Source organism: Pteropus medius, unplaced genomic scaffold, assembly GCF_902729225.1.
Source record: "Pteropus medius unplaced genomic scaffold, Ma_sr-lr_union100, whole genome shotgun sequence".
NCBI lineage: Eukaryota > Metazoa > Chordata > Mammalia > Chiroptera > Pteropodidae > Pteropus > Pteropus medius.
In genome coordinates, this window is record NW_024344370.1 from 10,962,436 (window position 1) to 10,988,538 (window position 26,103).

Consider the following 26,103-nt stretch of genomic DNA (forward strand, 5'->3'; position numbering starts at 1 on the left):
ATTTTTAAATTTTTTTTACACCTACAGCACCCGGTATTCCTAGGTGGTTTCCCATCCAAGTACTAACCAGGCCCGACTCTGCTTACCTTCCGAGATCAGACAGGATTGGGCTTGTTCAGGGTAGCATGGCCATAGACTTCCAATTAGTGATTTAAACAGAAAAGTTTTAATGTTACTATGTAAATGTATAAGTCATACGATTAAGTGTTGTGATGTATTCTACCAGCCATGGAGACCTGGTGCCAAAATAAAATACAAGAACCAGTGCTTTAAAACCATGGCAGGAAAAAAGGGGATAGGGGAAAGAAGGGAAGAAGAGGGGAGGGAAAGAAGGAGGGAAGGAAAAGAAGGAAGGAAACGAGGGAAAGAAGGAAAGGGAAGGGGAAGAGGAACGGAAGGGAAGGAAACTATGTCCAAAATTCAACATGGTAATGGTCATTCCTTTTACTTACCAAGATTTTTGATTTTAAAATGTATTGAGTCTAGTCATTGGTCATAATCGATACTACTGAAACTTGCACTTTTGTCAGGCTCTTAAAAGCCTAGAGATCCCATATAAAGTATCAACTACCTTGCCTTAATTTTCCCATCAGACAGGCACTCCTCTTTTGTGCTTCCCAAGTACTTACCTCTGGTTCTACTCACTACATGGTATTGACATCTGCTAATGTATCTTTTTTGCCTTCATATGACTTAAAGCGCCTCAAAGATATTCATCTTTGTTTCCCTGGTGCCTGGCACAAATAGCAGCTCAGTAAATGTGTGTTGAATGAAACTGAACTCATCCCAGTTAAAATGTGTCTTCATGCAGTGTGATTCCCCACTCCCAGAGTCCTCAGTCTGCCTGTAGCCCACACAAAAGCAGCAAATCTTATGGCATATTGAGTTAGTAGTCAACAAGCAGACCTTTAGCAGCCCTTCTGCCCTAGCTGCCTAAGAGTGTCCTCTTCATGATAGTAGGATTAAAACCTAAATATAACTGTTGATAAAAACAAACAATGGCAAAAAACAAAACAGGAAAAAACTGCAAATATAACACATTTAATTAAACAAGTTATACTTCTATTTTAGTTTTTGCAATAGGATCTGTCATCTTATATTTCTTTAGCATATTTGAAGTTTACGAATCAGTTTTTCTAAATGATATTCAAAGTAATATACTGGCTTAATCCTCAGAGTTCTTTTAACAACATTGCAATTTCTACTTTGTATACACTATACAGAAAATCTCACTGAAATAATTTAATATTTTAGAAGCTGGAAATATGAAGGTCTTGTAAAGAAAAAAAGGACAAAGTCAAGAGACAGAAGCTGGGGAGGATTTGGGGGAAATTAAGACAACTTTTCACTTTTTTATTATGAAATTATAAAGAATGATCATGAATTAAGGATGGTAATGCAGTAGCATGGCATTTTGGGCAATGTACTAAACTAAGAATTTGAAGAACTTATTTCTATCCTTTTGAAGAACTAAGAATTTGAAGGGGCATGTATTAATATAAAACTAAGAATTTGAAGAACTTATTTCTACACTTTTACCACTAAAAAGCTTTGTGATCATAGGAAAATCATTTACCTCAGTTTTCTTGTCTGTAAAGTTAGTATACAAAATACAAGCATGTGTATAAGGGTGTGTGTGTGTGTGTGCGCGTGCATGCGTGTACGTTCACACATTTACATAAAAGCTCTTTGTTACAGAAGAAGTTAGAGAGGAAACTAAATCTTGTCACCACAGAGTTAAAAAAGAGCCCTGCTGTCAGATTATATAAATTTGCAAAGTACTTCAGAGAACTCTATCCCCCAGCCCCTACTCCTAAAAAGGAGAAACCACACCCAAAAAGGCCTGAGACCTGGTTCAGATTCAAGGGGATTAAATTCTTGTTCAGGAAGGAAGGTGCAAGTATAGCAGAGCAGTCTAGAAGTGTTGGCCAAATCTCTCTTAGGAAATCCTTGGGCAGTAATTCTGACCTTGCCTGGCCAGTTTAAGGTAGAATATTATGATCAGCTCTGGGACAGGAATGTGCATGAGAAGCACATTTTAGAAGTACCTTACTCCTAACAGAGACCTCCGGAGTTTTCCTGAGACCTCAGAGTCTAACCAGCAAGGAGTGTCTGATTATAATTGAGTCAGATTTTTGTGGTAAATCATGTATTTCAGTACAGATAATTAGTCAGGGATGATTTTTCTCAGAACTTCCTTCTACCTGTTTACACCTGTATTAACTATTTGGGGAATAAGTAGTTTTACCTAATCCAGACCATAAATTTGGAGTTTACTGGGCTGAGTATACTTCTAGGCTTTCTGAGGTAGCAGCCCTGCTACTCGCAGATGTGGCAAGTCCAGGCCAACCTAGTATGAGGTCCAATCCTGATCAAGCAGAGTGTAGAGTAAGAATTCTGCTAAGACTTATGATGAGTTTCTGTCCTAAACTTAGAGCTAAATGTGCCCCAGGTGAACCCTGGGAACCCAAGTCCCCACACTGCTGTCCCACTGTGTGCCTGGCTTCTACCTTGGTCACTGCCCTGCTGGGACGGCCCTGTGCTTTGTATCTCAGCCTGCTCAGCTGGGTCCCTCACAACTTACTCAGCTCTCGCCAGGCCCTCTTCACCTGGGATTTTTTTTTTTCCCTCTCCCCCAGCTGCACAGAGCTACTGCTTACGTTCTCCCCAACCTTAAAACTTCCAGTTTTGAACTGTCTAGAGACTCCTGTTGCCATGCCCCACACTTCAGGACAGACTTTCTGGCGCTATTAAGGCCAGCCCTGATCAACCCAGGTTAATCACATCTGAATGAACACTGTGATTTGAACTGCTGGCCATCCCTTAGGGAACCAGCCCACAGCCCAGTTACCTCCCTAGCCTCTTCCCATTGCAGACACCTGCTTCCGAGATCCCAGTGTGTGCCCATACCAGCTAGGAAGGATTCCAACTCCAACCATGCCAGCATGCTCAGATATTCTCCAAGGACATAAGAGGAGGTTATTATGGAAAAAAGAGTCTAACTGTTCTCTGCCTCCACTGAGAATAAACTCAGGGGAAACTGTGAGTAATGTATGTACAACAAGTGTTTTACTACTATGACAAAATTTTTTGTTGGTAGGTGAAGTGAGATACAGATTGTTGTATTAAGGAGTACTCTCAGAATATAACTCAAGATACCTGCTGCAACAAAATGTGCCAACAATCTAAAATGCAAGCTTTAAAGGTAATCCCAGTTCTATAAAGATCTAGTTAGTTGGGAAAATATAAAGCTCAGGGATGGACAGCCCAGGTCTTTCATGGAAAGAAAGTACAACCAATGGTGGGACTCTTAAGTTGGAGAGGTCTCTAAGGCTCTAGAGACAGAAATCCCCCATTGGCTCTCAACCAAACTGAATCTGTTACACCTACCAAATCTGTCTGGAGTCCATTTCCTCCCAGAGACCACAGACTGACCACCCATCCAGATGTACCATGTGTACTCTGCCACCTGTTTTGAAGAAACAGCTGGTGTTTTCATACATTGCCATGGCCAGGGGAATTGTTCATTTGCCTCCAGGGCCCTTCGTTCTTTTGAGTGAGTGCTGTTTGTGTTGCTTGAATGCAGGTTCAAATGTAGTGTCCAGCTTTCCTCCTCTGTGCGTACTGCTGACTCATTTTCCCTAGATACTTATTCATATGCAGCTTGCTCTCTCTTGCCAAATGATAATAAGGCATTTTTAAAGTTTTGGAATCCTTTTGCTGGGGTTTTATCTGGCTGTCCTTTTTTTAGTATGTTGACAAAAGAGCCCCACTCTCCATTTGTAGAATTTGCCCTTTCTTTTTTTCCTGCCTTTTAAGTAGAAGCAGGTTAGCAAATGATAGAAAATTAAATCCAGATGATTTGTGATAAGGAATATTTTTTGTGAAAAAGACCACTTGGTCATAGAGAATGCTCAGAATAAGATTATGTAAATGTTTCTATTATCACACTTTCAAATGGTACAGTCACTCTTGATTCTGATACAAGGCAAGGCCATTCTGGTTAGCTTTCTGTTTATTTAATTTTTCTGTTTTAAATGAGCAGAAGTTCACTAAAGTATAGGAGAAGTTAGGTCTTCAAAAGGGCCTGTTTCATAATCATCTATGTGCTTCATAGCCCCACAGAGATGATGGATAAATTTGCTTTGGCCTCATAGTTTATAATTTACCCAGGCACTGAGGTAACAGAAATGGGTGTCACACTCTTTAATTTCAGGAAACCTGCAATCTGGGGAAGATGAAGCCTGAAGCCAGAAGATACTTGGAAAAGTCGGTTAAAATGGGAAAAAGGAATGGGCTCCATCTTCCAGAACAAGTACAAAATGTGAGTTTACGTTTCCTTTTCTTATTGGAAAGGAAAAAGAATAAATAAAAATACAACCAAAAAAAATAGAAAATAGGAAAACATGTTTGTAGTGTGAGAAATAATGTATAATACAAATCCATTTACAATGTATTTGATAGTCAATGGTTTTAAATTCTGCAACTCTTATTCATCTCATGGTGACTGACAAACAACTGATAATTGATTTTTTTCTTTAATCCTTTAAAAGTTTTATTTGTTTCATATGTTCCGGGCTTATTTTCTCCGCTCTGTCTTATATTCTCTAACAGCTAGTTCCAGGTCTTAACAGTTGATTTGTGTTCTTATTCCCTTGGTCTTACAGAGACAGGGCACTGGAAATAAATCCTTATGATGGAATGTTCTAAAACCAGTACTTTGGAATGGAGCATGCTATGATTAATACATGTCCCTTAAGGGCAGAGAGATTAGCTGCTCAAAAGTGCTTCTCAAACTTTTTCTTTTGTGTAATGCCAGTCAGATCTTCCAATTTCATAAATAAACTAGGCTGCAGAATTAATTCATTCTTTTGGAAGAGGTAAAAAAATAAAACATGATTTATTTCCAGGTAATTCTTCTAGGCAGTAGAACTGAAAATAAGTTTGAAAGTAATACAAACCAAGTGATGTCAGAGTGGTAGATATACCTAAAGGCACTACTGAGATATGGCATCTTTCTCCCATCTAAATGCTCTTCGAACAACTTGTATCCTCTCCATCCTAGTTACGGGAGAAATTTAACTGATCCCTCTTACCTGACTTGCCTTCCTGGTCAATCATCAGTTCTTTTGGGCACATGAACACTGTATTAGTTAAAATGTGTTTGCTTGCAGCTAACAAAACCCTGTTGAAACAATTTAAACAATAAATTGATTTGCTCGTGTAACTGGGAAGGTAGTTGGGCTTCATGGGTTATTTGATACAGATGCTCAGTGGTGACATCAGCCACCTACTCTACCTTCTATTTCCCTACTCTGCCTTCTTCAGTGTTAGTGCTATCCAAAGATGTCTTCTTTTTATTTCTAAAATATCTAGAAATCTAAAAACCCAACCATCCAGAAGGACATAGAGAAGCCCCCATCAAACCTCCCCTCATGTCTTAATGACCCAGATTGTGTCATATTCCTAATTCTGAATCCCTGTTTAGTCAGGGGAATGCCAGGCCTGAGTTACCTGAACCAGTTACTACTGCAGTAAGGATGGGATCCTAACTGGTGCAGAGGTCATACCTCTGGAACTTCAGATAGGATCAGGTTCCACTCAAACCGCATGACTGCTGTAGAGTGTGGTGGAAGTGGAAGAGAACTCGGGGAGACAACCAGAATATTCAAAATGACACTGTATGTGTTAAGTCAGCAGTCTCAAATTTAGTGTTCTTCAGAATTACCTGGAGGGCTTGTTAAAACTCGGAATACGAGGGCCCACCTCTGAGAGTTTGTGTTTCACTTTGTTTGGTGTATATCTCAAGAATTTGTATTTCTAACCAATTTCCAGGTGATGTTGATGTTTCTACTCAGGGCCACATTTTGAGAACCAGTGTGGTTTATATAAATTTCATTATCTTGCAGTTTTACAAGAGTGGGACAGATTCATAAAATTATTTCATGTTTTTTTCTTGTGATTTTCTTCTTACTGTTTCCTTTGATGTCCCACCTAAAACTTTTTATATAAAATTCGTCTTTGTTTGTAAACGTTCTATAAAACTAAGACGTAACCTTTTTTCCAAAGCAACCATAGAATTAATTATTCAGTTTTTATCTCTTGGCTTACTTCACCAAGTACTGATTTACTAAATTCAAATTTTGAATTGGAAAAGATTAAAACTGTGCTAATTATTAATGGGCTACTAGATTCATTCATTCATTCAGCAACTATTTATTGTGTGTGTACTCTGTGCCAGATTCTGCTTTGACTATACCTGGTAAATTCATTTTTCTTGAAAATTTATGACGGTTTTTAACACATCATTAGGATTGCTGTTTTATACATGTTACATATGGATACTTGAAGATACAACATAGAAGACTGCAGAAAGCTGTTTTATCAAGCACATCTCTAAGAAAGTACTTCCTAAAGGTTGGGTACAGAAATCAATCTTCATATAAACGCAAAACTTACTTGACTGATGGTTAGAAAAGTGAAAGTTTTCTTTTCTTGTTAATATCCCATATTTGTGTCTTTGTTTCAGGAAATCAAAACAATGAAGAAAAGAATGAGTGAGCTATGTATTGACTTTAACAAAAACCTCAATGAGGATGATACCTTCCTTGTATTTTCCAAGGCTGAACTTGGTAATTTTTTCTTATTTTTCTAGATTAAATTATATAGTTTAGCCAATAATGTCACCTCACAATTTGCCAAATCGAAGTTAAAAGAATTCTTTTAAAAAATGATCCAGTGCCTTCTACAGAACCCACTATCCCTTGTATAGAAAAGACAACCAAGCAATGCCTAGATTTTTTTATGAATATATTCTTATTTTATTTTATTTTTAAAATTAATTATTTTTTTTTATTATGGTGACATTGGTTAACAATAGCCAGTAAGTTTCAGGTGTGCAATTCAACAGTAAGGCATATATATATTGCATTGTGTGTTCACCACTCATAGTTAGATTTCTTTCTGTTACCACGTATTTGACATCTTTCACCCCATCTACCTCCCCCCTCTCCCTTGCCCTCCACTCTCTGGTAACCGCTAATCTATTGTCCATGTCCATGAGTCTCTGTTAAGAATGCCTAGATTTTAGACTAATAAGAGTGCATACTAATTCTAGAGACAGTTCTGAGGAGATTTCATAATCTTTCTTGGTAACTTATGTTGTTTAACAGCCATTGGTGCATTGAAAATTTTTTGGCCTTACAATGCCCCCTATATCATAAGTTAAACGAGTATCTTCTTGTTCTGTTCTGGATCTTGCTTGGCTTAATTTTGCCTCGTCTCTATCAACACACCATTAACACAAGTACACTGAAGCCTACTCATATTTCAAATTACCATCTCCTAAGCCACCAGTTCTGTAACCACCACCACCACCATTCCAATAACATCAAAATAATAATATAAGAATTGTCATTTTACTTGAATTTTAATTACTCCACAAAATTCCTAGAGTTCTTAAAGGCACCATGCCAATACTAAATTAACCAATAATGGTGGAAAAATTAATGTATGAAAAAATAATTTTTTGCAGGTGGTCTTCCTGATGATTTCATTGACAGTCTAGAAAAGACAGGTGATGACAAGTATAAAATTACCTTAAAATATCCACACTATTTTCCTGTCATGAAGAAATGTTGTATCCCTGAAACCAGAAGGAAGATGGAAATGGCTTTTAATACAAGGTGTAAAGAGGTACTTTAGATGTTTGTCTTTTTTGTTTGTTTTTGTGGAAGATTTTAAGAAAAGGGTTTTCTTTGTTTACCAATGTCGAAGTCAGCTCAGAGACTATATCCCCATTTGTGTGAGCATTATGCTTTCTAATTCCTCAGACTTACAAGATTTAGCTTTTTCCTTGCTCATTGGCATCCTGCTTGGTATGGCCACAGGCTGTTACTCTAATAAAAATAGAATGGATTAAATAAACTAAAAGTTGTATTCTACTCTTAAGTGAACAGTCCAGGGCTGGTGGGGCATCGCTCTTTCCTCCCCAAGTGACTTCCAAGGGCATTTCGGTTGTCACCATTTCCCAGCCCGTTGGGAAGAGAGAAAATAAAGTACAGAACCAGTATTTTAAGAAGACCTAGAAATGACATATATCAACTCTATTCACATCCTGTTGACCCAAATTCCATCATATAGCCAAATATAACTACAGAGGAGGCTGGGAAAGATAGTCTTTAATTGACAGCCATTTGCTCAGCTGAGTGCATTCTCTTACTAAAAGGAAAAAAGGAAAAATGAGAAATTCTTCTAGTTGATTCTAAAAGACAACCAGCCACCTGCACCACAGTCTGTCTCTCTGGCTAAGTAACCACGAGCATCTTTTTTTCCACATGTCACGCCCATTCATGGTGTGTCAGGTCCCAACCAATTACTGCTTTGCGCTTTCAAAGACAAAGCTCTCTGGGTGATACACATCCTCCCCAGTTGTAGCGTCTCATGATCTAGCAACCTGTGAAAACAAGTTGTTTGGCCCGTTCACCTCCAGAACAAACACCCAGTGGTAGAATAGGAACAGAATAACCACACTAAAAACTCCCATTTGAAAAAAGAAAGAATAGGAAACAGCAGGCGCATACCAATTTTCAGAAACAGTTTGGCGGGAGTCGTGAGGATTCCATGCTGTGGTGAAGTTCCTTGGATGGCCCATTGTGCCTCAGGTCTCCTTTCGGGCAGGATTTCCTTTAATCATTGTTTTCCATAGCCCCTGGTTTTGCCTGCAGGGAATTCTTTCTTGTCCTTAACCTTCCTTGACCGAATCCTGGGTGGTTATTAGTATAGATTCCTGCTGATGCCAATTTGAAGCCTGAGGATTGCTTTAGGGATCAAATAATCACAAGCTTTTGTAGGCCAGGCTTCTGATGTCTTTGGTAATAAAATCCCACAAAAAAAACTCGATAGGTTTTTTGTTTGTTTGCTTCCATCAGATTCATGTTAAAATAACTGCACCCAAAGATCACTTTTGGTCATGGTTCTTAAACTTACCAAATCTTTTCTTCTATACTGGCCGGAGTCCACTTCAGGGCCCCTGAAGTAGTAGGTTTGAGAAAGAAGGCAGCATACTCAAACAAATTTCCATGGTTCAGTAACTCTGAGTGACAGAATTTCCTCCAGATGTGAGGAGTGTAGAGGCAATTGGCTTTTCCAGCAACCCAAAGCCCCGGATTGTGGGCCACAGGCAGAACCTCTCTGAGCAGAACTCTTCCTTCCATCTTTGCAAATTGACCAGTTCTCACCTGAGCTCATCTCCCTCAGGTAATCTTTCTAAAAGCAACAAATACCAACAAACATACACCAACATTATTAGTTTTCTCAAAGAATTCCCCAGCAGCCAAGACTCAGTAGGTAATTGGCCTGCTTTCCAAGTTATGGCAGCAACAGTTTTAACAAATGTTATCCCTGACGTAGTGAAGATTACCAGCTTCCCAGCCTGCAGTGTCTTGTATCCACCTTCCATTTCTGTGTATTTTCCATTTTTGTTATAGCAGCACCTGATTGCTTATCATTCTCTGTGGGTATGAAGGTACAGGTTATGCCACTATACAAACGTTACTGTGCTAACCAGAGCACAGTGACTCAAATAAGATAAAAATATCTCTTCAGAAAGAATTAATGGTTGCCTGGGGCTGAGGAAACTGGGGAATTATTACTTAATGGTTACCAGGTTTCTGTTTGGGGTGTTAGAAAAGTTTTGGAAACAAATAGTGGTAATGGTTGCACAACAGTGTGAATGTAATTAGTGCTACAGAATTGCACACTAAAAATGCTTAAAATGGCATATCTTATGTTATTTATGTTTAACCACAATTTTTTTAAAAAAAGTTTCTTTCTCTTGCCACTAACAATATAGAAGTGAGTGATCCAGAGCTGGAGGACAGTTCTGCCATCCTTAGTATGTGGCTTCCAGGGTCATCGTTGTTAACTTCAGTTCACAGCTAGCGGGACAAGCATCTGCAAAAAATGACCCAGACAAATAATCCAAACAAAAAATGGGCAGAGGACCTGAACAGACACTTCTCCCAAGAAGACATATAAATGGCCAGCAAACATATAAAAAAATGCTTATCGTCCCTAGCTATTAGGGAAATGCAAATCAAAACCACAATGAGATACTATCTCATATCTGTTAGAATAGCTGTTACAATAGGACAAGTAATAACAAATGTTGGAGAGGATGCGGAGAAAAAGGAACCCTCATACACTGCTGGTGGGACTGCAAATTGGTACAGCCACTATGGAAAACAGTATGGAAGTTCCTCAAAAAACTAAGAATTGATCTACCATACGATCCAGCAATTCCTCTACTGAGTATTTACCCTAAAGACTTGAAAACTCATATCCGAAAAGGTATTTGCACACCGATGTTCATAGCAGCATTATTCACAGTGGCCAGGACATGGAAGCAACAGAAGTGTCCTACGATAGATGATTGGATAAAGAAGCTGTGGTACATATATATAATGGAATATTACTCAGCCATAAGAAGAGATGAAATACTGCCATTTGTGACAACGTGGATGGACCTCGAGATAATCATGCTAAGCGAAATAAGCCAGAATGAAAAAGTTGAAAATCATATGATATCACTTATATGTGGGATATAAACCTAAAAGCAACAAATGAACAGTACAACAAACAGAGACTCATGGACATGGACAATAGACTGGTAGTTACCAGAGGATTGGGGCGGGGAGGGGAGTGGAGGGTGGTATATGCGGGGAGGGGAATAAATAAATAATTTAAAAAAATAAAATAAAAAAAGAAATGACCTAGAAATTTCACTCATCACCTCATTCACATTCCACTGGCCCATTGTGTATCATGAGCATACAGCTAGCTTAGGGAAGTCTGGGAAAGGGAGTCAGGTGACCATGAGTGCTGCAAAAACTCAGAAAATTCTAGACTAGGAGGAATAATAGGGGAATAGATATTGGGAGAAAATTGGCAGTCTGGGGAGAAGGTCTAGGGAAACTGAAAAAGGTGAAAGAAAAACTCAAACTAGTTAATTTTAGACCTTGGAGAATTATACTATGTTTTTCTTATCCATGTTTCCATTCTAGTTTTAAAGTAATAATAATTAAAACAGATAATTACATAGTGCTTGCTCTCGTACTGAGCACTTTTCTGTGCACTTTACATACATTTTTATTTGAATCTTCATTATCACCCTATGACTTAGCTACTTTTATTATTCATATCTTACAGATAAGAAAACTGAGGCTTAGAAAGCTTAAGGGACTTGCCAACAGTCGGACTAGTAAACGATGGAGCCAAGTTTTGAACCCAGGTAGTCTGACCTTGGTGTGGGAGCTCCCTTAGAAATAGGTCTATAATTTGCTGATTTAATCATCAGGAGTATTTTTCTTTGACCTCAGCATTTATTTACTTTTCATTTTATTGGTTAAAAAGACAGTAAGGCAATATCATTATTCATATTTTTAATACAAATATAATGCAGAAAGTGTTTGTAATAATTTGAGATGAATCCCTGAAACATTTTTAAGTACAGAGATCTGCGGTATTAAGTACATTCACATTGTTATGCAGACATCACCACAGTCCATCTCCAGACTTTTTCATCTTTCCCAGCTGAAACTCTTTACCCATTAAACACTAACTCCCCATTCCCCCTACCCCTAGTCCCTGGAATTCACCATTCTACTTTCTGTCCCTATGAATTTGACTCTAGGAACCTCATGCAAGTGGAGTTATGTAGTATTTATCCTTTTGTGACTGGCTTATTTCACTTAGCATGATGTTTTCAAGATTTATCCATGTTTTAGTATGTGTCAAAATTTCTTTCCTTTTAAGGCTGAATAATATTCCATGGTATGTACAAATCTACATTTTCTTTATCCATTTACTCACTGGTGGACATTTGGGTTGCTTCTACCACTTAGCTGTAATTCACATAATGCTGCAGTGAACACGGATGTGCAAACATTTGTTTGAGTCTCTGCTTCTACCTCTTTGGGATCGATGCCCAGAAGTGGAATTGCTGGATCATATGGTAATTTTTTTGTTTAATTTTTTTTTTTTTTTTTTGAGAAATCTCAGTACTGTTTTCCACAGGAGCTACACCATTTCGCACTTCCATCAGCAATGCACAAAGATTCTAAATTCTCCACACCCTCATCAGCACTTGCTATTTTCTATTTTTTGATAATAGCCATACTAATGAGTGTGAAAGTAAAGTGGCAAATTTTGTGATATGTATATGTTACCACAATGAGAAAAAAAATTTAGGTGCCAATGTTTGGTGGAATCCAGTCAATGAGACTAAATGTAGAATCACTGTAGTCCTTAAGAGTACATTTTTACTGTAAGTTTACAGTACTTAAAATTCTATTAAGACTCCATAACTATCTCCCGAGGTTTAAAAAGTCAGCTTTTCAGAAATACAATTGGATCATGAATTTTTAAAAAAGTCTATAACACTGAAATGAAATAATTTTCTAGAAGCTAAAATGGTCTAAAAATATTTGACAATTTCACTAACCTAAAAATACATAGAAAAACTCCTTTGATGCTTTAGATCTAATTAATTATTAACATTTGTTTTTGTTGTTGTTTATTGCTAGGAAAACACAACAATCCTACAACAGCTGCTCCCACTGCGGACCAAAGTGGCCAAACTACTTGGCTACAGCACACATGCTGACTTTGTCCTTGAAATGAACACTGCAAAGAGTACAAGCCATGTAACAACCTTTCTAGGTTAGTTCTCCTTTGTTTAATCAGTTGGATATTTCCATTCTTTTTCTATGACTGTTTTGCAGCATGATACCAACTTGATGGAGGGTCTTAAAAGCTTATATGATTTTTAGGACATCCTGTTTTTCATTCCTTCGAGAGAAATTTATTGATCACTTACTTTGTGTTAGGTACTATGTTTGGTTCTAAGGTTTGCTCATGGTTTATATTACTGTTACAGTCCCTGCTTCATTCTATCTGGCATCTTTGGAATTTTTATACTAATGCCTATCAAGACATCTAGAGTCCTAACAGAGGCTATTAGCCCATTGGCTTTGTTCATTGCCACTAGGTGATTGGTGGTTATAGCATGGCTACTTCTGAATTCATATGAAAGAAGCTGACAAATACAACATAAATGAAAATAAAATACATAAACAAAAAAATAAACATTTTATATTCCAGAAGCCACTTATTACATATAGAACTATATAAAATAACATGCACGAAAACCATTATAACTGTATCATCATTTAAAAGCACTTTCTCACTAATCTTTTTAAAACCATGGTTCTTATATCCATGACATTTAGTCTCTGGTACTGTATCACTTTCCATCCCCATCTCAATCTGAGTGTCACTATTCCAATAGTCACTCCATTTTTCTTTCTCATCTTAGTGAAAATGGTTGAATAGCAGGGCCATGGTAAAGATAGTGATTTTCATTGTAATCCTCTCTAATCAGAGTTTACCAAAGTATGATTTTCTTGACTTTCCTCAGTGACCCCTTTCAAACTTTATTCACCTTTAACAACTAGTCAAAGTTTGTAGTGTATTACTTTGGTATATTGTTATTAGCTTAATTGAGTTGGAGATGATTAATAATGAGTTAAAATCAGCCTTCAGCCCAAGATTTACGCCACTATGTCCTCAATGGCCATACCTTGTATTACTGTATATGCTGGCATCAGATATGACATGTAGCAGATGCTCCATAAGTAGTAGTTATTTGTTATTTTATAATTCATTTATTCATTCATGAGACATTTATGAAATAACTACTCTGTATTAAGCAGTACACTAAATGGTAAGACCATAGAAAGGAATAAGACGAGGTTCTTTACCCTGTGAATTTCACACTGAATGGAAACAACAGAGATATAAACAGGTAACTGCCATATATTCTGATGTATGTTATACAAGATGGTGGCTCAAAGAGTTAACGGGTTTCGTGAGAATGTTTCCTTTAGTGGCGATGGCATCTACTGAAATTTTTCCTTAATAACTACTTGATTAACTTAATTTCTTTAAGGTACTTTTCCCTCTAATTTAAAATTGGCATATTACCACCTGAGTTGTCCTCTTACTGCTTGTATTCACGTATTTTCTGACCAGCCTAATGAGAATATCTCCTTGTATCTTCTGTGAGTTTTCTCCTTTCCCTTTGCAGCCCTCCTCAGGCTGTTGCCCTCACCTCACACACACACTGGGGCTACCTCCCTCACTGCCATGGCCCTTACAGAGCCAAACACATGTTTATTTTACATATGTAGCAAATTGTGAAGAATAAATACATAATAAGAACATATTCATTTAGCCAAAACCAGTAAAATAGTCAAAAACTGAGCACAGTGTATAAATTGTGGAATCCATCTAAAAAGTGGAATTGCTGTGTCCAAGTCAATTTTCTTTGTAGGAATGGGTAGTGATAACTAAACCCATAACCATCAAAGGCATTGTGTATTTTTTAGTAATACTGATCACAGGTCACATATGATTTATTTTTCCTGCCTTCCTGAGGAGCCTAACTTCATTGAAGAATAATCGTGTTCATGAGTTTAGTTTCATGAACACGATTATTGCTTTGTTGATGCTGTGAGAAAGTCCTGGCCTGGTTTTGATGGTGCTAAAAGAAAAAGGGGCAAGGATCCATAAAATCAGTTACCTGGAAGAGAACAGCAGTGCTGTCATAATGGAGCCTGCTTTCCTTTCTCCCCTTCACCTCTCCCTCCCTCCTCTCCCTCTCTCAGTTTATCTGCATCAAGTACCACAAAGAAAAAGCACCATGCTGAAACACAGGTGGTATATATGAACATGCTTGCTTCCAAGAGCAATAAATCATTGATTTTTCCTACTTCCTTCATAGATGATTTAAGCCAGAAATTAAAACCCTTGGGTGAGGCAGAACGAGAGTTTATTTTGAATTTGAAGAAAAAGGAATGTGAAGAGAGAGGTTTTGAATATGATGGGACAATCAATGCCTGGGATCTACATTACTATATGACTCAGACAGAAGAACTCAAGTACTCCATAGACCAAGAGATCCTCAAGGAATACTTCCCGATTGAAGTGGTCACTGAAGGCTTGCTAAACATCTACCAGGAGTTGTTGGGACTTTCATTCGAGCAAGTGACAGATGCTCATGTGTGGAATAAAAGTGTTACACTTTACACTGTGAAGGATAAAGCCACAGGAGAAGTATTGGGACAGTTCTACTTAGACCTCTATCCAAGGTACCAACAATCATATTGTTTGAAGGAACTTTAGGGATTCAGTTCCCACCCAGATTAACACTCCTGCCTGCCATAGTTCTTAGTAAAGGGATTAAAGATGGGGGCTCTGAAACCAGAATGTCTGGCTTCATCACTACTAGGCAAGTTCTTAAGGTTTCTGTGCCTCAGTTTCTTTACCTATATTACAGACCTATAAAATGGGAACACTAATCCTACCTGGTTTGTAGGGTTGCTGTAAGGGTAAAATGGTTAATTACATGCAAAGCATTAATCAGAGACTACCCAGCATATAGCAAGTGCTTAATTAATGTTAGCAGCTATCATCATCATCATCTAGTTTGTACACTGCATTTACTTAATTTAAAATTGACCCCCAAAATGTTTATTATTCAGGTAGTCTGTCTGCCTATACTCTTAACTCTATAGCCCTCCCCTGAGTCTGGCTGAGAAGCAGCACAATATAGTAGCAATAGCAAAATCTTTGCAGTCGGTCAAACTTGAATTGAAGTGTTTGAGTGACATAACTTCTTTGAAACTCTGTTTTTTCCTCTATAGTATAGACTGATAATCTCTTTACAGAATTGTTTCGTGTGTCACACTGTATGTGCAAATCACCCAGGCTGGTTACCCAATCAGTGGTAAGAATTAAAACTATTACTATTATTGTCTCTCTAGCATATAATAACTATGGACTCCACAGGGTTTTGTCAGACAGAAAAGGATTTGGATCCTTCTCTCTAGGCTGCTTTCTAAAACAAAGCCAGCCTGTTAATTACTAATCCATTTTACTAAATTGGCCAAAGGAAATTACAGTATCCTCCTAGTTCAGTAGCAATAATAAGTTTGTAATCTAGTCTTTGGGTGACTTCAGGTAACTGCTGGGAAGACAGCTAGAAAACTATCATTCAGACCAGGGGCAGAGGTGTTTTATCCCAGTGTTTTATGGACTTACTTGCACTTCTGAGATGAGCTAAAAATAAACCCATGTCAAATGTAGATGGGTCTATTTTTAATTGAAAAGTGTCAGCATACAGTTTTAAGCCAAGAATTCTTCCAGGGGAAATCCTTCAGCATAGGAGCTTCCTGTAACTGTCCCCATATTCTCCTTCCCAAGTCAGAGATTGTTCTTTCCATCCCTTCCTACTGTCTCTCTGCCAATATATAATTGGTTTCTTTGAGATCTGGCCATTGCTACCATCACTCTGGTATGGAGACCAGAGGATGATCTTTTGTGAGAGTAGTGACCAGTGACCTACATAATATGTACTTCCTGTCACCTTACATACTTTCTTTATAAGGACGAGGTAGATTAACTTATTTTCTTTGTCTAACTAATTCAAAAAGGAATATTTAGAGTAGGTTTAGGAAAGACCAATTTTTTTTCTAAATCGCATTTCAATTTTCATTCATCAAATACTGAGATTCTCAAAATAAAAACAAAAACACTCTGATGATTCCAATATAAGATTGCCAGCTAAGGACATTCTTTAAAATCACCATCATTTTATAAACAAATCAAGTTTATTTTTAAAAGAAAGAATAAAACCCCTCAATGTCACTGATTTTTAAAAACTTTGTCAGAAGTCTTAGATTTTAAGCTATTCTTATATTTTTAATTTTCCAAACATTTTTGAAAGAAAATTCAGCTATTTCTCCAACACAGTAGCACCCATATTGCTCTCAAATCAAGAATACTTTTATTGCCTTTCAGAATATACCAAGTGATATAAAATACAACAGGATAAACACTTCCCAGATTACTTTAGTTACTTTTCCCCTGTTAAAAATAAGCTTTGTAGATCCATTTTCTTATTTACATATGTCCATTTACTTCATTCTTCTTTGATGTCATCAGAGTTTTGTAGTTTTCCTCACATAGATCTCGTACATATTATGTTAGATTTATATCTAAGTATTTCATTTTGGGAGTACTAATGCAAATGATAATGTATTTTAATTTTCAATTCTGTTTGTTCATTGCTAGTATATAGGAAAGTGATTGACTTTTGTATATTAACCTTGAATACTGCAACCTTTCTATAATCACTTATTAGTTACGGGAGTTTTTTGATTCTTTTGGATTTTCTATAGACAGTCATGTCATCTGTAAACAATGACAGTTTTATTTCTCCCTTCCCAATTTGTATATTTTTTCTTTTCTTTTCTTATTGACTAGGACTTCCAATATGATTTTGAAAATGAGTGGTGAGCTTCCTCCAGAACCTTTAACATTTAACAATTTTAATTATTTTAGATACTCTGTGTTAGCTCCGGCATCTTTGTCATATCTGAGTCTGTTTTCTTGGGGGTTTTTTTTTTTTGCCTCTTGACAGTGTGCCTCATAATTTTTTTGAAAGCCGGATACCTTATATAGGACAGTAAAGACTTAGGTAAAGAGTTTTAAAATCTGAGAATGGGTACATAATTACTTCTGCTAGGCCCTTAATGTATGTTTGATTCAGTTTATATTTAGTAGTTGAGTTGGATTTGAGATGTGTTGCTATAGTTAACCTCAGTACACCGAAAGCTTCAGATTCCTATAGCTTGTGTTCAGAATGGGAGCCGGTTTGCCTTTTTTCTCAGTGTCTGTTGCACCTTCAGCTTTAGGTCTTTCCTTTGTGCTGTGCTTCAGAGCAGGTCTCTTTTCATGCTCTTGCTCCTCTCCCAGCAGTAGACTGCTAACTGCTATTATTTGGTACTAGATGCTTACTAACCTGGTTCAGAAGAGGGAATTCTCTGCTCTTCTGATTAAGCATCACTCTTAGGTAAGCTCTGTGTCCCTGAATCTTAGGAATGGAGCTTATTCAGTGGTCCTACACCACCCTCAGCTGTAGATCTGGGCCAACAGTGTACTCATGTTCTTCCTTCAGGTATAGAGGGGTTTTTTTCTGTTTCCTTCCCCCACAGGCAATGAGTCTTCACCGGTGCTCCTAAGGACAGTGGGGTTTGTTGCCCTTCAACCAGAAGTTTAAGGCTTTTATTCTGTAGGAAAGAGGGTAAAAAGGATCTAGAGAATGCTTTATGCCTTTAGGACAGCAGCTGTCCCCTTCCCCCAGGCCTGCATCAGAACCGATGCTTCTTCAGGGCTCTCATTCTGCCCCAGTTTTTTGTGCACCCCAAGTGAAGTCCATGGAGATGACCCTGCAAATGGGTATAAAATTTTCCCTGTCTGCAGCTTCTGATAGTTCCCAGTTTTTGCTAGTCCACTATTAGCCATTAAAATCTGTTAAAATTTTTCGTTAATGGTGTCTGCAGTACGTGCCCCAGGTAAATTTTAAAATTTTTAAGAAGTACTTGCATCCTTCTTTACTCTCTGTCCTTGGAGGTACCTGTTTTAAACTATAGGTTAGTTGATTGCCCTTCAAATTCTGCTTTCTGATAGGTTCAGGAAAAGTGATTTGCAGATGGTTCAGCATGTAGTTGTTGTAAGGATAAAAGCAATGCCCTTTCCAGCTTTATACATTACAATACATAGCTGGAAAAAGACTAGTTTGTTTTTTTTTTTAACTTGAACAGCATCAGCAGGAAAAAACTCTGAGAATAATAAGACTGACCTAGAAAAGGTAATACAGAAAGATATATACAAATCAAACTAAAAAATCCACCTCAAACCTGGAAGTACTATTAGTCTCGTAGCAAGGAAATAGAAGAAAACCTGCTCCTAGATAAAGTCTAATGGCCCTTAGCTTCTGGAGAGACCATCACCACATTGTCCACAAATAGACAACTTTATGGTATAATTTATGCTTTTCCCTAGGCTAGCTAAAAGCATTATGTTTCAAAAAGGCTTGTAGTTTATCAAAGGAGTTCATTGAATTGTGAATACTGATTCTTTCCTTTTTAAATGAAAGGAACTACCTTCTTGTATGGAATTTGGTTTTCATTGATTCTGTTTGAAGGAATAACTACCTAGTGAATCTCAGATTAGTGATTCCATCTTTGAAGAAGAAAATCAGGAGGTCATTAAAATAAGCTGTACACTGGATGTGGCATATATTTGTAATTATGACAAATATAAACTTTGTAATTTTGTTTATCAACAAAAGAAACCTTGGAGATATGTCATGTGAAGTGATAGTCGGGTTTTCTATTTTAACAAAATGTTGACCTGCTTTCTAAAAGGCAGATTAAATGTTTCAGAGATTCTTCTATCAAATATGTAGCAAATATGACTTAATGACTGAAGGAGACCAGGGCAGTGTTGCTAGAGAAGGGTGTTCATGTCTCATGAACTACGCTTCTGGTTCTTAGGGAAGGGAAATACAACCATGCAGCCTGCTTTGGTCTCCAGCCTGGCTGCCTCCTCCCCGACGGGAGCCGCATGATGTCTGTGGCCGCCCTTGTGGTAAACTTCTCACAGCCATTAGCAGATCGTCCTTCTCTCCTGAGGCACGATGAGGTGAGGACTTACTTCCATGAATTTGGTCACGTCATGCATCAGATATGTGCACAGGTGAGTGATCTTTTTAGAAAAAAATTGCTTTTCCAGATTTTTTTCCCCACTGTGGTCTGGTTTCTCTTCTTAACATGTTTTTTCCAGAAGCCGAACATGTACAAGAATTTCATAAGCCTTCTGCAAAAACACGAAATTTTTCTCGTGTCCTCTTTCACAGCATATTTTACTTGGAGGTTAATCCACTGATGAAAGAGTGTCATTAAATACCACCCTATGGAAAAAGAAAGAAGACTGTCATTAAGGAAAGGTTACAAACACCCTGCTTTTTCCTTTGAATTCTTGTCGGTTTCATAGGAATTTGGTGTAAGCTTCACAGATAAACTGTACCGTAATCTATCTCTTATTAATGCTTTGTTTAGTTGAATGGATTTTAACTATCTCAGAATCTTTACTTTTTTCATAATGAACATTTTATAACACCTTTGTTTACTAGCCTCAAATTAAAATCATAGATAATACAGTATAACCATGGGGAAAATTTGCCAGGGTTAGGACATGTGTGTGCGTGCAATGAATTGCAATGGATTTTTCTCTACTTCTGAAAATGAAAAGTACATTATTCTCAACTTTGTAACACAGTCCAGTTAACTAGGCTCAAACTATTCTAGGATAAACCAAATGAACTTGCTAATATTTAATTGTTATTGACATATGAAAACATTTACTTCAATAGTTCAACCTAACAGTTTAAAAAATTAATATTAACAGAAATGGAGGGACAGTTTTCCAAATTTAAATCTCTATGCATCTCTTAAGTTAAACTTTTAAAAATAACCTTTTTATTAGAATAATTTTAGGTTTACGGAAAAGTTGCAAAGATAGTACAAAAATTACCCATGTGCCTCTTACCTGATTCCCATACTGTTAAATATCTTACATTACTATAGGTCATTTGTCACAACAAAGAAGCCAAAATTGGTATAGTACTCCTAACTAAACTCCACACTTTATTTGTATTTTTCTGGTTTTTCCCTAACAGCCTTTTTCCACATAGAGAATTTTTTAAATTGATATAATGTCTTCACTGAACATAAAAGAAAGAAATTTTTTATGGTTTTCAAATGGTAATGCCTTAGCATGGCTGTGTAGTAAGACATAATGAAGTATTAATGGATATGTACTATATGTGAATAACCCTGAATCCAACAGCAAAAACTCCAGACTGATATAAGTGGCTTGTATTGTCAGTTCAAGTCCAAGAATGGTATTAATTCATGTTGCTATAATGGAATACCGTAGACCTGGTAGTTTATAAACAACAGAAATTTTTCACAGTTCTGGAAGCTGAAAGTCCAAGATTAAGGTGCTAATAGATTTGGTGTCTGGTGAGGACCTACTTTCTGGTATAGCAATGGCACCTTCTCACTGTGTTCCTCACCTGGTAGAGTGGGTGAGAGATCTCCATGGGGCCTCTTTTATAACAGCTCTAATCCAAGTCACGAAAGCTCTACTTTCACAATCTGATCGCCTCCCCAAACCCCCATCTCCTATGGTCATATTGAGGGTTAGGTTTCAACAAATGAATTTGGGAGGAACATACAAACATTCAGTCCATAGTACCAATGATGACATGATTTTCCAACATGATGAATTCCTCTTGGGAAACTTCCAAATAAAAAACTAATCTTATGTTGATTTACACAATTGATCCCAGTAATTAGTGACTTGGAAAATAAATGTGTGTAGAAAGTACTTTGCAAAAATATGTGCAATGGAGTTAGTTTCTAGGCTCACTTAATTATAGATTTTTCATTTATCTGAATGTCCATCAGGATATGTGAATGACATGTAGAATATGGGACAATTTTTGTTGTCCTCACATGTGCAGTTCAGTCTTAACATCCAGCATTCCTAGCCCCCAGAGTAGCCCATACCATTGTAATAACCAAAAATGTGCCCACTCATTTCTAAAATACTACTGTCACCTTTGTTAAGTTCTTAGTTCTTTCAGTATTTTATCTTTACATCCTGGCGTTTCTATGTTTTATTTGAAGAAACAGAGGAGAATAGGATATGACCCTGTTTAGATAAATAAGTCCTGGTATACTGATGTAACCATTTTTACCCTTTGTTTAATCCAAGGAAAAAGAAATCTTTCAGAATAACCTAAATTTTCTTTCTTAGATAATTTTAAATTCCCTTTTCACAGCAGTAGGGTTCCTGAAATGCTTATTTTTCATCAGTGTCCATTCCATGGCTGACATTTTCTTTAGAATAAATCTAGTTTCCATTTTTCTAAAATATTTTTGAGTGATTTAAAAAAGTCAAATAATTTTATTAATTTTAGACTTTTGGGATATTACTTAAGTTATCCAAGATCTAGTTATGTACTTATACATAGATAAACAATGGCCTACTTTTATAACAGTAGACTAACTTTTGGGGACCTAAGGGCCCTATGAAAATTCTGATTTAAGCTGTGGATTCCTCTTCCAGAAAAATGCACACACACTCATACACTCAAATTTTTACATAGAATTACAAAGGACTCACAGAGCCCTTGAAGCCCAGACCATAATGAATTTCAAGTTAAAAACTCCTAGGTTATAGCATTTCCCCCTTTATTTGGATATTGATTATCAGCTAATGATGTCACGAGGAAATAATTTGATGTCTTAACCACATTTATTAAAATAATAGTGATCTTCAAATAGAGTTTTCAGTGCTCTTGATACGTTTTCTTGTTTTCAGGCACAGTCCTCGTATAACCTTAATAGCATATGCTTACCATATATTCATAGTGCAGTTCTCCACACCTCTATGTTATTCTCATTATTCTGTATATTATTTTTGATCCTTTGAGATAGCCATTTAGTACTGGGAGGTATTACCTTGATACTATGTCATTTTAGAGCTGTTTAACTTGTGACTGCAATGTAAGTAAGTAAATACATACATACATACATACATACATACATACATACATACATACATACATACTTCATTATTCAAGGCTTAGAGTTTGCCTAACCTCACTCATAAATACAAATATATCATACAGATGAACAATATGTTAGTACAATTCCTTGCTTGGTCATCTCATGAGATTATCTTTGAAAAATCTCTTATTTGTTTATTAATTCTTTCCAATGTTCTGTAACATCTTAAGAACAATTAAGGTAATCAATCCTATTTGGAACCAATGATCACTACTTTTGTCTTAAAAGTAATAGTCACAGATCTATATATTTGTAGCTTTATAATAATTTCAAAACCTTTTTTACTGATCTAAACTGGATGGTAGTGAATAAGGAACTTAATAGCATCGATGTTCAGTGATATTTCAGATTTATCTCAGAAATATATAGTGAATGAAACATTCCCCATACATATTTAGTAGATGGTTATAAGATACGGCAGCTCAGCCTTTGAGTTCTCCACTGTGATAGTTTGCAGGTTAATGACCAGAAGAGCTTGTTGAGCTTGTCATTGTGATATTTGTGTGTCGGCAGGAACATCCAGTTTTCAGACGTGGAGATGCACTAGTTCAATGTGTGTACCATCTCATTCAGGAAACGTTTCTCTCATATTCTCTTGTGTTTACACTACAGGGAAGATAATTTTAAAGATAGCAGTCAAGAGGTGGTATCTCTAGTGTCTGTTCCTGTTTCATGGTTTTATTGTAGTTTGAGCACTCAGTAATCACTGGCCTTTTGAACTTTTGTAGAAAGGAAGAGTAATGCTTGTTAATACCCTCTATTGTGATGCCTATGTTGGTTTGTGCCTTAAGAGATAATCAATTTTGGACTGTTAGAGATAATTGTTTTAAAGCAACACATCAAATCACGACAAGACCTTATTAATTAAAAAGGAAAAGGATGGAAGAGCAGAAAAACTTCAAATTATGTGATTTCAAATAATCTGTTATTTTTGTCAAAAGACTAACAGAGCATCTTCTTTACTGTAAATATTTTGAGTTAGATACTGATGTAAATAAATACTGTCGTATCCTATGTAATCAGGAAGGCACCCTATTGTTATGACAAGAGCACTAGATTAAAAATCATCTGTGTATTCGTGGGTCTGGCTATGTGACTTTTGGCAAGTTATTCGACCTCCTTGAGCCATCTCATTTTTCTTATTTATAATATAGGGCAACAACAGTACTCATACCTACTTCCCTGGAGTGCTGTTGAAATTAAATAATCTGTGAAAAGGTATTTGGGAAAGCATAAAGTGCCATGCATATTTGAAGTATTCTTGTAACTATGCTTATATATAATTCAATCCTTTAGGGATTAATAAGTAGCATACATACAAGTCGTAATTTAAGAAGGGTGGGAATGTTGCCATAAGGCAAAGTACTGATGCTTAAGAGAATTCACAAATGCTACCCTCCGTGGATTCTGGCTGAATGTCTGTGGATGGTGATTGGAAACCATCAGATTTGTGTTTGTTTTTGTTTTGTTTTAATAGCTACTGTCTACTTAGAAGTTTGATTCCTGAAACTTGAGCAGAATGAGCAGTTTGGAGTACCATAAGTCCTCACATAAAGTCATCCATTGGTTCTGCAAATTTAAGCAAAACGATGTATAATGAAACTAGTTTTACCAAGGCTAATTGATATAAACAAAAGTTAAGTTCCTATGGCATCTTATCAACGTTATAACAAGATGCTAAACAAAATAATGATGTTATTTGAGGACTTGCTGTATTGGGATTAATGGGAGATTACTTGAAGAGAAATTTGGCTATGTTTACCATCAGCATTAACACCAAGGAGGAAGCAGGACAAGTTTGGTCAGACTACCCAAAACCATACCCGATTAGGAAAACCGGAAAGGCTAAGAATAGCAGCCAAGATGTACTGAGCACTTTCCATGTGCCTGGCACCATATATACTCAGTGCCTTACATTCATTAATTTTTTTCTTACAATATGCTCTGAAGTATATTTACCAGTCTGTTTCTATTATTATACTATTATTTTCTCCATTTCCAAGTAGAAAAAAACTGAGACTTAGAATGGTGAAGTGATTTGCCCAGGATCTGCCAGTCACTGCTCTGTTACCTGTAACCATTCTTTGCTCTCTCGTCTCAGTCTATGCACTGGAGACAGTAATATGTATGTGGTCTGAATTTGGTGGATGGACTTTTTTCTCCTAAGTTTCTGAAAGGCATACCCTCTAAATTAATCTCATGCAAGCTTGTGTGAAATAAGTAAGTTTATCTAGTTCCACGCATCCCTCCGTATAAGTTGATCTCTTAGGTTTCAGCCCTGACAATACAGTGAACACCTGTCAACAACCTTGTAGCCTCTGCTCCCTACTCCCAACCCTCTACACTGTTATCATTTCCACTATCAATGTTAGAAGTGAGTTCTTTCACAATCTCATTTTTGTTATTTTATTTATTTATGTGTTTGTTTGTTTATATATAATACAAGCACATACACACATGTGCACAAAGAATAAATGCTAAAGTCATAAACCAAATGTGATGGTCTATGCATTATTTGTATTTGGGGACAAGCTATTTTTTTCATTTACTTACTGTATTTTTTACATTTTTTTTAGGAATCAGAAAAATATTTTTAAAAAAGAAAGAAATGTTTAGTTCATTTGTTAGAGGCAGAATTATTGATTATCTGTTGTGTCTGACAGGTTACACTAGATATAGTAGGATGGGTTTTAAAAGAAAAAAAAGTATCTTCAATGTTTAGAGTTTAGTTTGAGGACTTGAAATGTAAAAGTTTTTAAATTAAAAACAATATAATGCAAATACTTATTAAATATTGAAAGAAGACAGAGTAGTAAGATGTTATTAGGTTGGAAGCTAAGGAGTCAGGTCAAATATGGTAAAAAGAGAAAATCTCTTAGAGTTGTTTAAAGTTGGGTCTTCACATATGGAAGCATTCTCCTCCCTGCTTCATTTATTTCACAAATATCTATTGACCACCTACGACTTTCTGGGTACGTGCTGGATTTTGGAGATCCAATGGTGAATAAAGTATGCAACTTTCTTAGCATTTGAGTTTGAATAGTACTTTTATTTGTTTTCATATAAAAAGAAGCAATTTCTATATAAGAAGTAGTAGTCAGGAAGGTATAGCCAGTTTGAGGATAAACCTATGAATTTAAGATGCAGCATTCAAGACTCCTGCAGATTACGTGTTGTTTCATATGTCTTTAAAATGATGGTGATGATACTGATCCGTTGAACTATAGGGCTGTCGTGAAGATTAACAAGAATGTTAACAGTGTTATTCAGGTTCTATTACTATTATTACTTCCAGTGATTGCTAGGTATATGTGAAGTTGAAAGTATGACCTTTAATGTTCTATTTATGGCAAAGCCTAGAAGACAGTAGCACTTTTCTTATTTTAATGCCTTGTTATATAAACTTTTCTATCATCCCTGGATTTAGGGGTATATTAGACAGGTCAGGATATGGAATGGCTGCTAAGAAATCAATAGGAGATCACCTCAGACAGCTAAG

At 36.6% G+C, this 26,103-nt stretch overlaps 1 protein-coding gene and 1 pseudogene across 5 annotated transcripts in view; one reads left to right on the forward strand and one right to left on the reverse strand.

Moving 5' to 3' along the window:
* Positions 1-26,103, forward strand: part of NLN (neurolysin) — an 80,829-nt gene that overhangs the window by 38,638 nt on the left and 16,088 nt on the right. For all 5 annotated transcript variants that reach the window (XM_039870060.1, XM_039870059.1, XM_039870057.1 and 2 more), the window contains 6 exons: positions 4,217-4,324; positions 6,530-6,632; positions 7,535-7,695; positions 12,585-12,720; positions 14,843-15,209; positions 19,461-19,662. In XM_039870060.1, the coding sequence (XP_039725994.1) occupies positions 4,217-4,324; positions 6,530-6,632; positions 7,535-7,695; positions 12,585-12,720; positions 14,843-15,209; positions 19,461-19,662 (1,077 nt within the window). The remainder of the gene's footprint in view (positions 1-4,216; positions 4,325-6,529; positions 6,633-7,534; positions 7,696-12,584; positions 12,721-14,842; positions 15,210-19,460; positions 19,663-26,103) is intronic.
* On the reverse strand, positions 19-137 carry LOC120608361 (uncharacterized; annotated as a pseudogene).